The sequence below is a fragment of the Triticum urartu genome, chromosome 6 (genome assembly GCF_003073215.2).
Source record: "Triticum urartu cultivar G1812 chromosome 6, Tu2.1, whole genome shotgun sequence".
In the NCBI taxonomy this organism is placed as follows: domain Eukaryota; kingdom Viridiplantae; phylum Streptophyta; class Magnoliopsida; order Poales; family Poaceae; genus Triticum; species Triticum urartu.
Genome location: NC_053027.1, coordinates 268711576 through 268724475, shown reverse-complemented (window position 1 = coordinate 268724475; position 12900 = coordinate 268711576). Strand labels below are relative to the sequence as shown.

Here is a 12900-nt window from a genome sequence, read left to right as displayed (position 1 = left end):
AAACTGTTCATATCACTTGCCATGTTTGCATTGATGCTACCATCTTTTCTGTGCATTTTTGGCTAAAGTTCAGTAAGGGAGTTTTGTTCATTTCCTTTAGTACTAGCATGCCATGCCTTGTTTGCCATGATATGTTCTTGTAGCATGTTGTTTGCTAGCTCTAAACATTGCTACCTGATGTTGTTTATGCCATGTTTAGTATTTTCACAAAGTCTGTGAAGCTGTTGTCATTTGCATTTTTGCCATGCTGTTTTAGGCTTGTTCTAGTGAGTTCTAGCAGGAGCTCGGTGTTCATGATTTGTAGGGATTGACATGTACTTCACTGCCATGTGCTTTGTTGCTTTATTGGAATGTTGTAGCATAGTTTCGTGATGCATCTTAAGTGCTATGATGTTGGTAAGTGCAGTTTTGTGTCGTTCTTGTTTTGCTCGCCATTTGCAAACCGTGTATCCGTTTCCAGTGATCTTTATATCGATTTTGACCGAAATCACTCAATCTTTCCAATGGCATACTTGGTTTTCTAAGTTTATGCCATGATCATCCTTTTCCTTTCGGAGTACCCATATGCATTGCACATCATATCTTGCATTCCATGCCATGACTTGCATCATGTTGCTTGTGCATTGCACCGCGATTGATTGTTGTTCTGTTGCTTGTGATCTTGCTTTGGGTAGAGCCGGGAGACGAGTTCGTGAACGAGGATCCTGTTGAGTATGTTTACAAGGAGCAAGCTTTCGACAACCCTGAGAACTTTGCAGGCAAGATGATCATTACCCCCGATATCACTTCTATCTTTGCTTGCTAGTTGTTCGCTCTATCGCTATGTCACGCTACCTACCACTTGTTTATGATGCCTCCCATATTGCCATGTCAAGTCTCTAACCCACCTTCCTAGCAAACCGTTGTTTGGCTATGTTACCACTTTTGCTCAGCTCCTCTTATAGCGTTGCTAGTTGCGAGTGCCTTGCAGGTTGTTCCTTGTTGGAACATGGATATGTTGGGATATCACAATATCTCTTATTTAATTAATGCATCTATATACTTGGCAAAGGGTGGAAGGCTTGGCCTTTTGCTAGGTGTTTTGTTCCACTCTTGCCACCCTAGTTCCGTCATACTGGTGTTATGTTCCTTGATTTTGCGTTCCTTACGCGGTTGGGGCTATGGGACCCCCTTGACAGTTCGCTTTGAATCAAAATCCTCCAGCAAGGCCCAACCTTGGTTTTACCATTTGCTTAATAACAACTAAAATTTGCCTAGGGAGTAATTAACCCGAGGATTTCTTAATCAACCCCCCCCCCGGGGGACAGTGCTCCTCTGAGTGTTGGTTCGAACCGGGCAGCCTGCGGGGCCACCTCGGGGAAACTCGAGGGTTGGTTTTACTCGTAGCTTGTCCCATCCGGTGTGCCCTGAGAATGAGATATGGGTAGCTCCTATCGGGATTTGTCGGCACATTCGGGCGGTCTTGCTGGTCTTGTTTGACCATTGTTGAAATGTCTTGTAACCGGGATTCCGAGACTGATCGGGTTATTCTGGGAGAAGGAATATCCTTCGTTGATCGTGAGAGCTTGTGATGGGCTAAGTTGGGACACCCCTGCAGGGTATAAACATTCGAGAGCCATGCCCGCGGTTATGTGGCAGATGGGAAGTTGTTAATATCCGGTTGTAGAGAACTTGACACTTGACTTAATTAAAATGCGCCAACCACGTGTGTAACCATGATGGTCTCTTTTCGACGAGATTCGGGAAGTGAACACGATTGGGTTATGTGTGAACGTAAGTAGTTCAGAATCACTTTTTGATCACTTCTAGTTTACTACCGTTGCGTAGTTTCTCATCTTACTCTTGTACTCGTATGTTAGCCACCATATTTGCTTAGCGTGTGTTGCAACTCCACTTCATAACCACATCCTACCCATAAGCTTAAATAGTCTTGATCTCGCGGGTTTTGAGATTGCTGAGTCCTCGTGACTCACATATACTACCAAAACAATTGTGGGTGCCAATGATACCAATGGAGGTGATGCCACCAAGCTCAAGTGGGAGTTCGACGAAGACCTTGGACGTTACTATGTTTCATTTCCGGATGATCAGTAGTGGTGCCCAGTTGGGACGATCGGGCTTTTAGCATTTCGGATTGTCTTCTTTTCATTTGGATTCGTCCGTAGTCGGACTTTGGTGTGTACTCTGAATGATGTATGAATTATTTGATCATTGTGTGACGTGGTGATTGTAAGCCAACTATTTATTTATCCTTATTCTTGTACATGGGATTGTGTGAAGATGACCCTTCTTGCGACAAAACCAAAATGCGGTTCTGCCTCTAAGTCGTGCCTCGACACATGGGAGATATACCTGCATCTTGGGCGTTACATTCCTCCCACTCACTTCTTTCGACAGAAACTCCTTCTCTAGAAAGAATCCATTCTTAGCAACAAATATCTTGCCTTCGGATATGTGATAGAAGGTGTACCCAACAGTTTCTTTTGTGTATCCTATGAGGATGCACTTCTTCGATTTGGGTTCAAGCTTATCAGGCTGAATCTTTTTCACATAAGCATCGCAACCCCAAACTTTAAGAAATGATAGCTTACGTTTCTTGCCAAACCATAGTTCATACAGTGTTGTCTCAACGGATTTAGACAGTGCCCTATTTAACGTGAATGCAGCTATCTCTAATGCATAACCCCAAAACGATAGTGGTAAATCGGTAAGAGACATCATAGATCAGACCATTTATCTAATAAAGTACGGTTACGATGTTCGGACACACCATTACATTGTGGTGTTCCAGGTGGCATGAGTTTTGAAACTATTCCACATTGTTTTAAATGAAGGCCAAACTCATAACTCAAATATTTGCCTCCGCGATAAGATCGTAGAAACTTTATTTTCTTGTTACGATGATTCTCTACTTCACTCTGAAATTCTTTGAACTTTTCAAATGTTTCAGACTTGTGTTTCATTAAGTAGATATACCTATATCTGCGCAAATCATCTGTGAAGGTCATAAAATAACGATACCCGCCGCGAGCCTCAACACTTATTGGACCGCATACATCGGTATGTATTATTTCCAATAAGTCAGTGGTTCGCTCCATTGTTCCGGAGAACGGAATTTTAGTCATCTTGTCCATGAGGCATGGTTCGCAAGTATCAAATGATTCATAATCAAGTGACTCCAAAAGCCCATCTGCATGGAGTTTCTTCATGCGCTTTACACCAATATGACCTAAACGACAGTGCCACAAGTATGTTGCACTATCATTATCAACTTTGCATCTTTTGGCATCAACTTTATGACTATGTGTATTACTATGAACGAGATTCAATAAATCATTTACATTGGGTGTATGACCATAGAAGGTTTTATTCATGTAAACAGAACAACAATTATTCTCGAACTTAAATGAATAACCGTATCGCAATAAACATGACCCAATCATATTCATGCTCAACGCAAACACCAAATAACATTTATTTAGGTCCAATTCTAATCCCGAAGGTAGATGGAGTATGCGATGGTGATCATACAACCTTGGAATTACTTCCAACACACATCGCAACCTCGTCCTTAACTAGTCTATGTTTATTTTCCAACTCTTGTTTCGAGTTACTACTCTTAGCAACTGAAGTAGTATCAAATACCGAGGGGTTGCTATAAACACTAGTAAATTACACATCAATAACATGTATATCAAATATACCTTTGTTCACTTTGCCATCTTTCTTATCTGCCAAGTATCTAGGGCAGTTCCACTTCTAGTGACCATCTCCTTTGCAGTAGAAGCACTCAGTTTTAGGCTTGAGTCTAGCTTTGGGCTTCTTCATGGGAGTGGCAACTTGCTTGCCATTCTTTTTCAATTTCCCTTTCTTTCCCTTTGCCCTTTTTCTTGAAACTAGTGGTTTTGTTAACCATCAACACTTGATGCTCTTTCTTGAATTGTACTTTCGCCGATTTCAGCATCGCGAAGAGCTCGGGAATTGTTTTCGTTATCCCTTGCATATTATAGTTCATCATGAAGTTCTGGTAGCTTGGTGATAGTGACTAGAGAACTCTGTCAATCACTATTTTATCTAGAAGATTAACTCCCACTTGATTCAAGCAATTGTAGTACCCAGACATTCTGAGCACATGCTCACTGGCTGGGCTATTCTCCTCCATCTTGTAGGCAAAGTACTTGTCAGAGGTCTCATACCTCTTGACATGGGCATGAGTCTAAAATACCAATTTCAACTCTTGGAACATCTCATATGCTCCGTGGCTTTCAAAACATTTTTGAAGTCCCGGGTCTAAGCCGTAAATCATGGTGCGCTAAACTATCAAGTAGTCATCATATCGAGCTTTGTAAAATGTTCATAACGTGTGCATCTGCTCCTGCAATAGGTCTGTCACCTAGCGGTACATCAAGGACATAATTCTTCTATGCAGCAATGAGGATAATCCTCAGATCACGGACTAGTCCGCATCATTGCTACTATCATCTTTCAACTTTTCTCAAGGAACATATCAAAAAATGTGCTATATCGCGAGCTATTGATCTACAACATAGATATGCAAAAACTATCAGGACTAAGTTCAATTAATCAAATTACTTAAGAACTCCCACTTAGATAGACATCCCTCGAGTCATCTAAATGATCACGTGATCCAAATCAACTAAACCATGTCCGATCATCACGTGAGATGTTTTCAATGGTGAACATCTCTATGTTGATCATATCTACTATATGATTCACGTTTGACCTTTCGGTCTCCAGTGTTCCGAGGCCATGTATGTACATGCTAGGCTCGTCAAGTTTAACCCTAGTATTCCGCATGTGCAAAACTGTCTTGCACCCGTTCTATGTGAACGTAGATCCTATCACACCCGATCATCACGTGGTGTCTCAGCACGACGAGCTTTCGCAATGGTGCATACTCAGGGAGAACACTTATACCTTGAAATTTAGTAAGGGATCATCTTATAATGCTACCGCCGAACTAAGCAAAATAAGATGCATAAAAGATAAACATCACATGCAATCAAAATATGTGACATGATATGGCCATCATCAACTTGTGCCTTTGATCTCCATCTCCAAAGCACTATCATGATCTCCATTGTCACCGGCTTGACACCTTGATCTCCATCATAGAGCCGTGGTCGTCTCGCCAACTATTGCTTCTGCAACTATCGCTAACGCATAGTGATAAAGTAAAGCAATTACATGGCGTTTGCATTTCATACAACAAAGCGACAACCACAAGGCTCCTGTCAGTTGCCGATAACTTTTACAAAACATGATCATCTCATACAATAATGTATATCACATCATGTCTTGACCATATCACATCACAACATGCCCTGCAAAAACAAGTTAGATGTCCTCTACTTTGTTGTTGCAAGTTTTACGTGGCTGCTACGGGCTTCTAGTAAGGACCGTTCTTACATACGCATCAAAACCACAACGGTGATTTATCAAGTTTGTTGTTTTAACCTTCAACAAGGATTGGCCGCAGTCAAATTCGATTCAACTAAAGTTAGAGAAACAGACACCCGCCAACCACCTTTATGCAAAACTAGTTGCATGTCTGTCAGTGGAACCGGTCTCATGAACGTGGTCATGTAAGGTTGGTCCGGGCCACTTCATCCAACAATACCGCCGAATCAAAATAAGACATTGGTGGTAAGTAGTATGACGATCACCGCCCACAACTCTTTGTGTTCTACTCGTGCATATCATCTACGCATAGACCTGACTCTGATACCACTGATGGGGAACATAGCATGCAATTTCAAAAATATTCCTACGCTCACGCAAGATCTATCTAGGAAATGTATAGCAACGAGAGGGGGAGAGTGTGCCCACGTACCCTCGTAGACCGAAAGCGGAAGCGTTTGACAACGCGGTTGATGTAGTCAAACTTCTTCTCGTTCCGACCGATCAAGCACCGAAAGTACGGCACATCCGAGTTCTGCACACGTTCAGCTCGATGACGTCCCTCGAACTCTTGATCCAGCAAAGTGTCGAGGGAGAGTTTTGTCAGCACGACGGCGTGGTGATGGTGATGGTGAAGTGATCCGCGCAGGGCTTCACCAAAGCACTACGTGAATATGACCGGAGGCGTAAACTGTGGAGGGGGATGCCACACACGGCTAATAGTGTTTGTTGTGTGTTCTAGGCACCCCCTCCCCACATATATATAGGTGGGAGGGGGAGGGGGACAGCCATGGGGTGCCCCAAGAAGGAGGAATCCTACTTGGAGGCCTTGTCCAATTCGCCCCCCCCCCCCCTTACCATCTTTTCCGGAGAGGGAAGGAAAGGGGAGAGAGGAGGGAAGGAAGGGGGAGGCCGAATTGCCTCCCCTTCCTTCTCTCTTCCCCTTTTCCTTTCCCCTTCCTATTCGGCCATCAAGGAGGGTGCAACAGCCCATGATGGTTGCTATGTTTCCCCTCTTGGCTCAATAGGCCCAAATCTTTGCTGGGGGGGGGGGGGGGGGTTGCCCGGAACCCCTTCCGGTGACCCGATATGTATCCGGTACCCCCAGAACATTTTTGGTGTCCAAATACTATCATCCTATATATGAATCTTTACCTCTCGACCATTTTGAGACTCCACTTATGTACGTGATCCCATCCAGGATTCCGAAGAACATTCGGTCACCAAATCACATAACTCATATAATACAAAATCGTCATCGAACGTTAAACGTGCGGACCCTACGGGTTCGAGAACTATGTAGACATGACCGAGACACCTCTCCGGTCAATAACCAACAGCGAAACCTGGATGCTCATATTGGTTCCCACATATTCTACGAATATCTTTATTGGTCGTACAGTAATGACAACATATGTTATTTCCTTTGTCATCGGTATGTTACTTGCCCGAGATTTGATCGTCGGTATCTTCATACCTAGTTCAGTCTCGTTACCGGCAAGTCTCTTTACTCGTTCTGTAATACATCATCTCATAACTAACTCATTAGTCACATTGCTTGCAAGGCTTATCATGATGTGTATTACCGAGAGGGCCCAGAGATACCTCTCCGATACTCGGAGTGACAAATCCTAATCTCGATCTATGCCAACCCAACAAACACCTTCGGAGATACCTGTAGAGCATCTTTACAATCACCCAGTTACGTTGTGACGTTTGATAACACACAAGGTATTCCTCCGGTATCCGGGAGTTGCATAATCTCATAGTCAATGGAATATGTATATGACATGAAGAAAGCTATAGCAATAAAACTGAACGATCAATATGCTAAGCTAACGGATGGATGTTGTCAATCACATCATTCTCCTAATGATGTGATCCCGTTTATCAAATGACAACACATGTCTATGGTTAGAAAATTTAACCATATTTGATTAACGAGCAATAACAACTTTATTATTGCCTCTATGGCATATTTCCTTCACCGCGTGCGTCTATTTCAACGCAAACGCGGCCCAAAGTTGGGTCGGGAATGAGTCGAAAGCAAACAATAAACGGACGTTGTTCCGTTTGCTCCCACACATTGGGTCGCGTTTTCTGTCCATTTACCTCCAAACAGATGCGGCCGGACCATTTGGGTCATGCATTGGAGTTGCCCTAAGCTACTCTTCATCGACAACAGTTGTTGTTGTTGTTCTGATGCGCTCATCCTATGGGGTCTTAGTACGACAACTCTCTCACTGTCTACGAAAATAAGATTTGCACGGCTGCAACGAAGGGCAATGACGGCGCGCACTTTCGGCTCATTTCAATGCTGGTAGTCGTCGCTACGTGGTCTACGGATTTAGATGCAATTTTTATTATTTCTACTGTTCGTTGAACTGCAATGATTGAAGATGAAAAGATCAAAAAATTTTCCAAAAAAAACTTAACGGTTCCTTGGAGCATGTGATATGTGAAATAGTAAAGCCTTAACCATCTATGGATTGACCAACGAAGCACATGTGGTCAAACATGAGATTTACATGCCAGAGCTTAGAACACAAACTTGGAACGACCAGAACTTCCACTCATGAAAAAAACAATTATTTGCTCTCCGAAGTAGACCGAATATATCCATAGCTAATATAATTCAATTACGTTTCAGTCACAAAGCTTAAATAGTACCAACAGAGAAATCAGATAAGCGGCCTCGCATGCGTTGACAAACAAATCTGCAACTTGATACCAAACAGGTATCGAAATCCTACTATTTAAATACCCTAGGACGATCAACGGTATATTACATAGCAATCAGCATCCTTGTTCTCCGGCCAGTTTGAACCATGATGGAGCAGTGTTATACCCCCACTAATCTGTCTATGACTGCTTCAAAGACATGGCTCTGGCGCGAAGGTTGAGAAATATCCCCCTTCAGGAAACAAAAAGATGACCACATAAGAGCAAGCCTTTTCAGTTGGGAAAGAAGCTACCAAAGGCAAAAGAACATTACCAGCAACATGCAACAAAGCTGTGGACAATCACCCGAAACTGCAAAGGCACGTACTGATGGTTTATCCAACCAACTACTGGCCAAAACTGTGCATTGAGAGGATCTTTTAGTGAGCTGTAACGATAAATTGTAAGGCAAGTAGCAATACTGAGAGCAAATTACATACCATCCAAGCAGACAATTGCACTGACAGATATTGTTTCTTCACCCTAGTCTTCACCTCCTTGAAAGGCCTCTCTGCATTCCGACTTGTCAATAACCCATGAGTAGCTACTCCATTCGATTTAAAGGCAACCATCTTACTGGAACACACAACACTATTACATGATTCAGGCAACTGGTAGGATTAAACTGATTCCCCCAGTTTACAGATATCTCGGTCACACAGAGATATAATTGATCGGTCTTTGGACCCTAGATCTATATGACCTCCAATATTAAGGGGAATATGTTTAATAAGGTTTGCTGTATGTTTCAAACGTCATGACTAGGAGGAAAGAAACTCAAAGGGATATTCTGGACCAACAAGCTGAGAAAAGTACAGAAAAGCCTGGTTCTTATGTTTTGTTCAGTAAACGGTTTTCTAAACTCTACTATGCTAATACCTCCTGCTATATCAAAGTAACATACTCGAAAGATGGCAAGTAAAATTTCAAATCATCATTGGCAGTTGGCATGGTATGATGCCAAAGGAACTCTTCCGATTGGTACAAAATCAAACTATTTGACACTTACAGACTTACTCTCAACAACATATCCATAATAGAATAAGAAGAGTAAATTGTTCCAGGGAGAGGAAGTGATCTGCTCCAGCAACACCTGAAAATAGTACGAAACATCTCAAAGTATTCTGACATACCATCAAGTACAGATTGTCCACCAGTGCTTGTTTGACTTCAATCGTGATGTGGGAAAATTTGCTGGCAACAGATATCATAGACTAACTAAGTTGCTGATGCTTTACTAGTATGGTAAATTCACACTTTTTTTGCGGGAAATTAAAGTCAAACCTTTGCAATACCATGATGTACTGTGCTTTACTTATATGTGCACTATCATTGGCAGCAGAACTTTTTATACATGGCCACCACAAGAAAGAAGTGAACAATGGTGTTGATTATAAGAGCATCTACAACCGGACTGAGCTAATTTGACGTCCTATACTTCCGCGGACGCGTCAGAAAAGAAACAATAAACAAAGAGAAAAAGTGGTTCGTGGTGGGCCAAATCCAGCGTGGACTGCCCGGACATGCCCGAGCGCCCTCATATCCTCCCCGCATATGGGCTGGATATGAGGGTTCGTGGACAACCCGGACACATGAGGACAATTTGAGGGGCCTGGTTGGGTGACTTTTTTCCTTCTCTCTCATGACCGGCTGTCTCCCCAGACATATAGGGGGAAAGTTGGGGGTCCGGTTGCAGATGCTCTAAGATGGTCAAAGTTATACCTTCTTAGCTACAGTTTTGGTATCCTTCTTCCCTTTAAAGATATAATCCAACACTTTATGCAGGAAATGCCCAAATGGGCCACCATATGCAAACCCAAATATCTGCAGCAAAAAAGCACACTGTTACATTAGAACGCAAATGCATGCAAGAAAGCATCATAAACAACATAAGAGAAGCATATAACACAAACGGACATCTACAATTATGTTCTTACGAGTTAGCAACATCAGAGAGGATAAATTTTGTTGACAATTTGTGCAGTACTATCTGAAGTGCATCAGATGTCAATATCTTTGGTCCATTAGAGAAAGTAACAGGTGAAACACAGGGTTCAAATCAATGTTTTTGTCTAATCTAAAGTCTTAGAAGCGTCAGTTTTCAATTTCATCTACTTTAATATGACACAACTACACAACTTGCTGTGAGTTTAGGTTATGATGCCGCATGAAATCCAATAACGTAGTATTAGTCAAGACAATAGACGAAATTCCCTAAAAAAAAGGCAATAGACGAAATAGAGAATCCCTCTGCCCAAAAGCCAAGGACAAGTTATCTTTAACAGATTTCCACAGATAGTGTGGATGCATATTATCCTTAACACAACTGTACATTATGCCATACATTCCTCTTTGACGCAATTGTATATCACACCGCAACAATTCACCAACATATATATGAACAAGTGAAGCATAACAAGGCAACGGGAAGTAGCTCTACGTCAGAGAAGCAAGTAAGAACCAAAACAAAGATAATGTGAATCATCATTCTGAGATGAGGTCAGATGTAACAAATCTGTACAGGATACCTAGCCACCAATAAGTCTGCAATTAGCACTAGCAACTAATGTTCCCACTAATTTCTATGTGTGCCAACTCAAATCACACAAGAATAACAACCAATGCGGCACATCGCATCCACTGTGTTGAGTATCGTGATTAATTAGGAAACATAGGATAGACTAGGAATTATTCCATCTTGTCTTGTACTCCAAGTTGATCATGTACTCCTATATATAAGCCCACGAGGCTCAAGCAATACAACAATGCATTACACCAATCCCTCTTTCTAACATGGTATCAGCCACTTTCTAACATGGTATCAGCCGCAAGTTCTTAAACCTAGCCACCGCACGCTTCCGCAACACGCCGCCCCTGGGGAGGTCGATCTCCGTGATCTCCGCTGGGGGCCGTGCGACCCGTAGCAAGGTTCGTCCGCCGATTTGTGATCGGCTGCCCTGGTGAGTTTTTCCAATCTCTTGATCGGTTTTCTCTCCGCTGGTCGTTTTCACAGGTATTTTCTTTTTTGGTTCACCGATCATACATCGGATTATGTCGCCCACGGCCGCCGTCAACCCCCGCGCACCTCTACTCCGATATCGGCGCGACCCCCCGCGGCCTCGCGCGACACGCCGGCCTGTTGCGGCCGTTGTCAGTTGCTGCCCGTCGGTCTACACCGGCCGTCGCCGCCTCTACTCCGACATCAGTGCGACCACCCGGCCTCTTCTCCGACCTGACAGCCTCGCACGACGCGTCTGCCCGCTGGTCGCTTTGTGCCGGCCGTCGCCGCCCTGCTCCGAACGGACTCCTGCATAACCTACTGTCTCCGCCGCCGCCGTATGGCCGTCTCACGCATGGCGCTACGTTCGCCGCTCAGGCGTCGGTGCCGTGCTGCTCGCTCGGGCTTAACCGCTCGGGCGCCGGGCGCTATCCGCTCGTCCGCACGCCGTTCCCCATCGGCCGTCGTCGCCTAGGTCTGCTCGGCCACCTCGCTTCACTATCCGCACCGCCATCATCATCACCGAGCAGCGTCCCCAACCTAGTGTGCGGTTGGATTGACCACCCGCCTGGCCCGCGATCCGTTCCATCCGCGTTGCGCCACCGACCTGATCAGTCGGCCCGACCCGGCTTGCTTGAGCAACCTCGTTGGTTTTCACTCCAGCCACAACTTCCGCGATGCATCGACCATTATGACTACGGGGGGATGTCAGTCGACTAGGAATTATTCTATCTCATCTTGTACTCCAAGTTGATCATGTACTCCTATATATATGCACGAGGCTCAAGCAATACAACAATGCATTACACCAATCCCTCTCTATTCCTTCTAATATACTAATCCAAATTGCCTCAAACCTACAACGAGCTCTGAAGTGTGAAATCACGGGCTACGTAACGTCAAGTCATTGTTCAATTGAATCCGAAGAAACATCGTTCCAATAATACATCACTTATGGAGTACTCCCACTCACATGGTCCTCCTACAACTAAAGCCTCTACCCTACTAAGAGGATGAAACACAACTCCATGTAGAGAATCAATCTAGTATCCACAAACAAGAGGACGCCTCACATCTACACCAGCAATGATTAAGAAAAAGAAACAAGAAATCGTTCAGCAACCTCACCATCTTGAGCAGGAGGCGGCGCTTCTCAATCTTCTGATATCCAGAGAGCTTCTGCGCCACGGAGTCGCTGACGCCTGCGAGGCACCCCGCAGTGATCATCTGCACTAGCCAACTTAACCCAGGCTTAGAAAATTCCCCAATCCAATCAATCAAATCCAGTGAAAACTGCAACAAAAGGCCAAGACCTTGGTGCGGAGTGGGTGGCGCTGCAGCTGGAGCAGGTACTGCCTCCAGGCCCTGCGAGCCAACGAGTCCCCTCCCCCTGTTCCTCCCCCAGCTCCTCCACTTCCTCCTGCCATGGCAGCTGGTGTCGGGCTCTGGGCCGCTTAGATCTATCTACCTAGAACCTATTCCTCGAGGGCACACTTTGTATGCTCGCGCCGAGATGCGTTTTTTTTTTTTTTTGAGAAGAAGATGCAAATTCATTTAGTCCTCTTTGGTTCATCCTCGAATATAATGTTGCTGGATTTTCTTGTTTTTTTTTACTCCCTATGTTTCAAATAGGGATATAAACCGGGTCCTGCTTAATCCCGTTTAAGTCCATTTATAGTCTACAATTCAATAAAGTTTTCCCTCAAAAAAATTCAATAAAGTTTACTTTTTGAGAAAACAAACTATCGAGCGAGCTAAAC

General features: G+C 43.9%; 1 protein-coding gene across 1 annotated transcript; it reads right to left on the bottom strand.

Moving 5' to 3' along the window:
• Positions 1–7997: 7997 nt before the first annotated feature.
• LOC125513186 (peroxisomal membrane protein PMP22-like) lies at positions 7998–12684 on the bottom strand. Its single transcript, XM_048678217.1, has 7 exons — positions 12454–12684; positions 12269–12367; positions 9865–9966; positions 9160–9235; positions 8583–8653; positions 8417–8502; positions 7998–8335 (listed from the first exon to the last, which is right to left on the bottom strand). Exons 1-7 carry the CDS (start codon positions 12565–12567, stop codon positions 8284–8286), a joined length of 600 nt encoding a protein of 199 aa, XP_048534174.1. The 5' UTR covers positions 12568–12684; the 3' UTR covers positions 7998–8283.
• Positions 12685–12900: the final 216 nt, after the last annotated feature.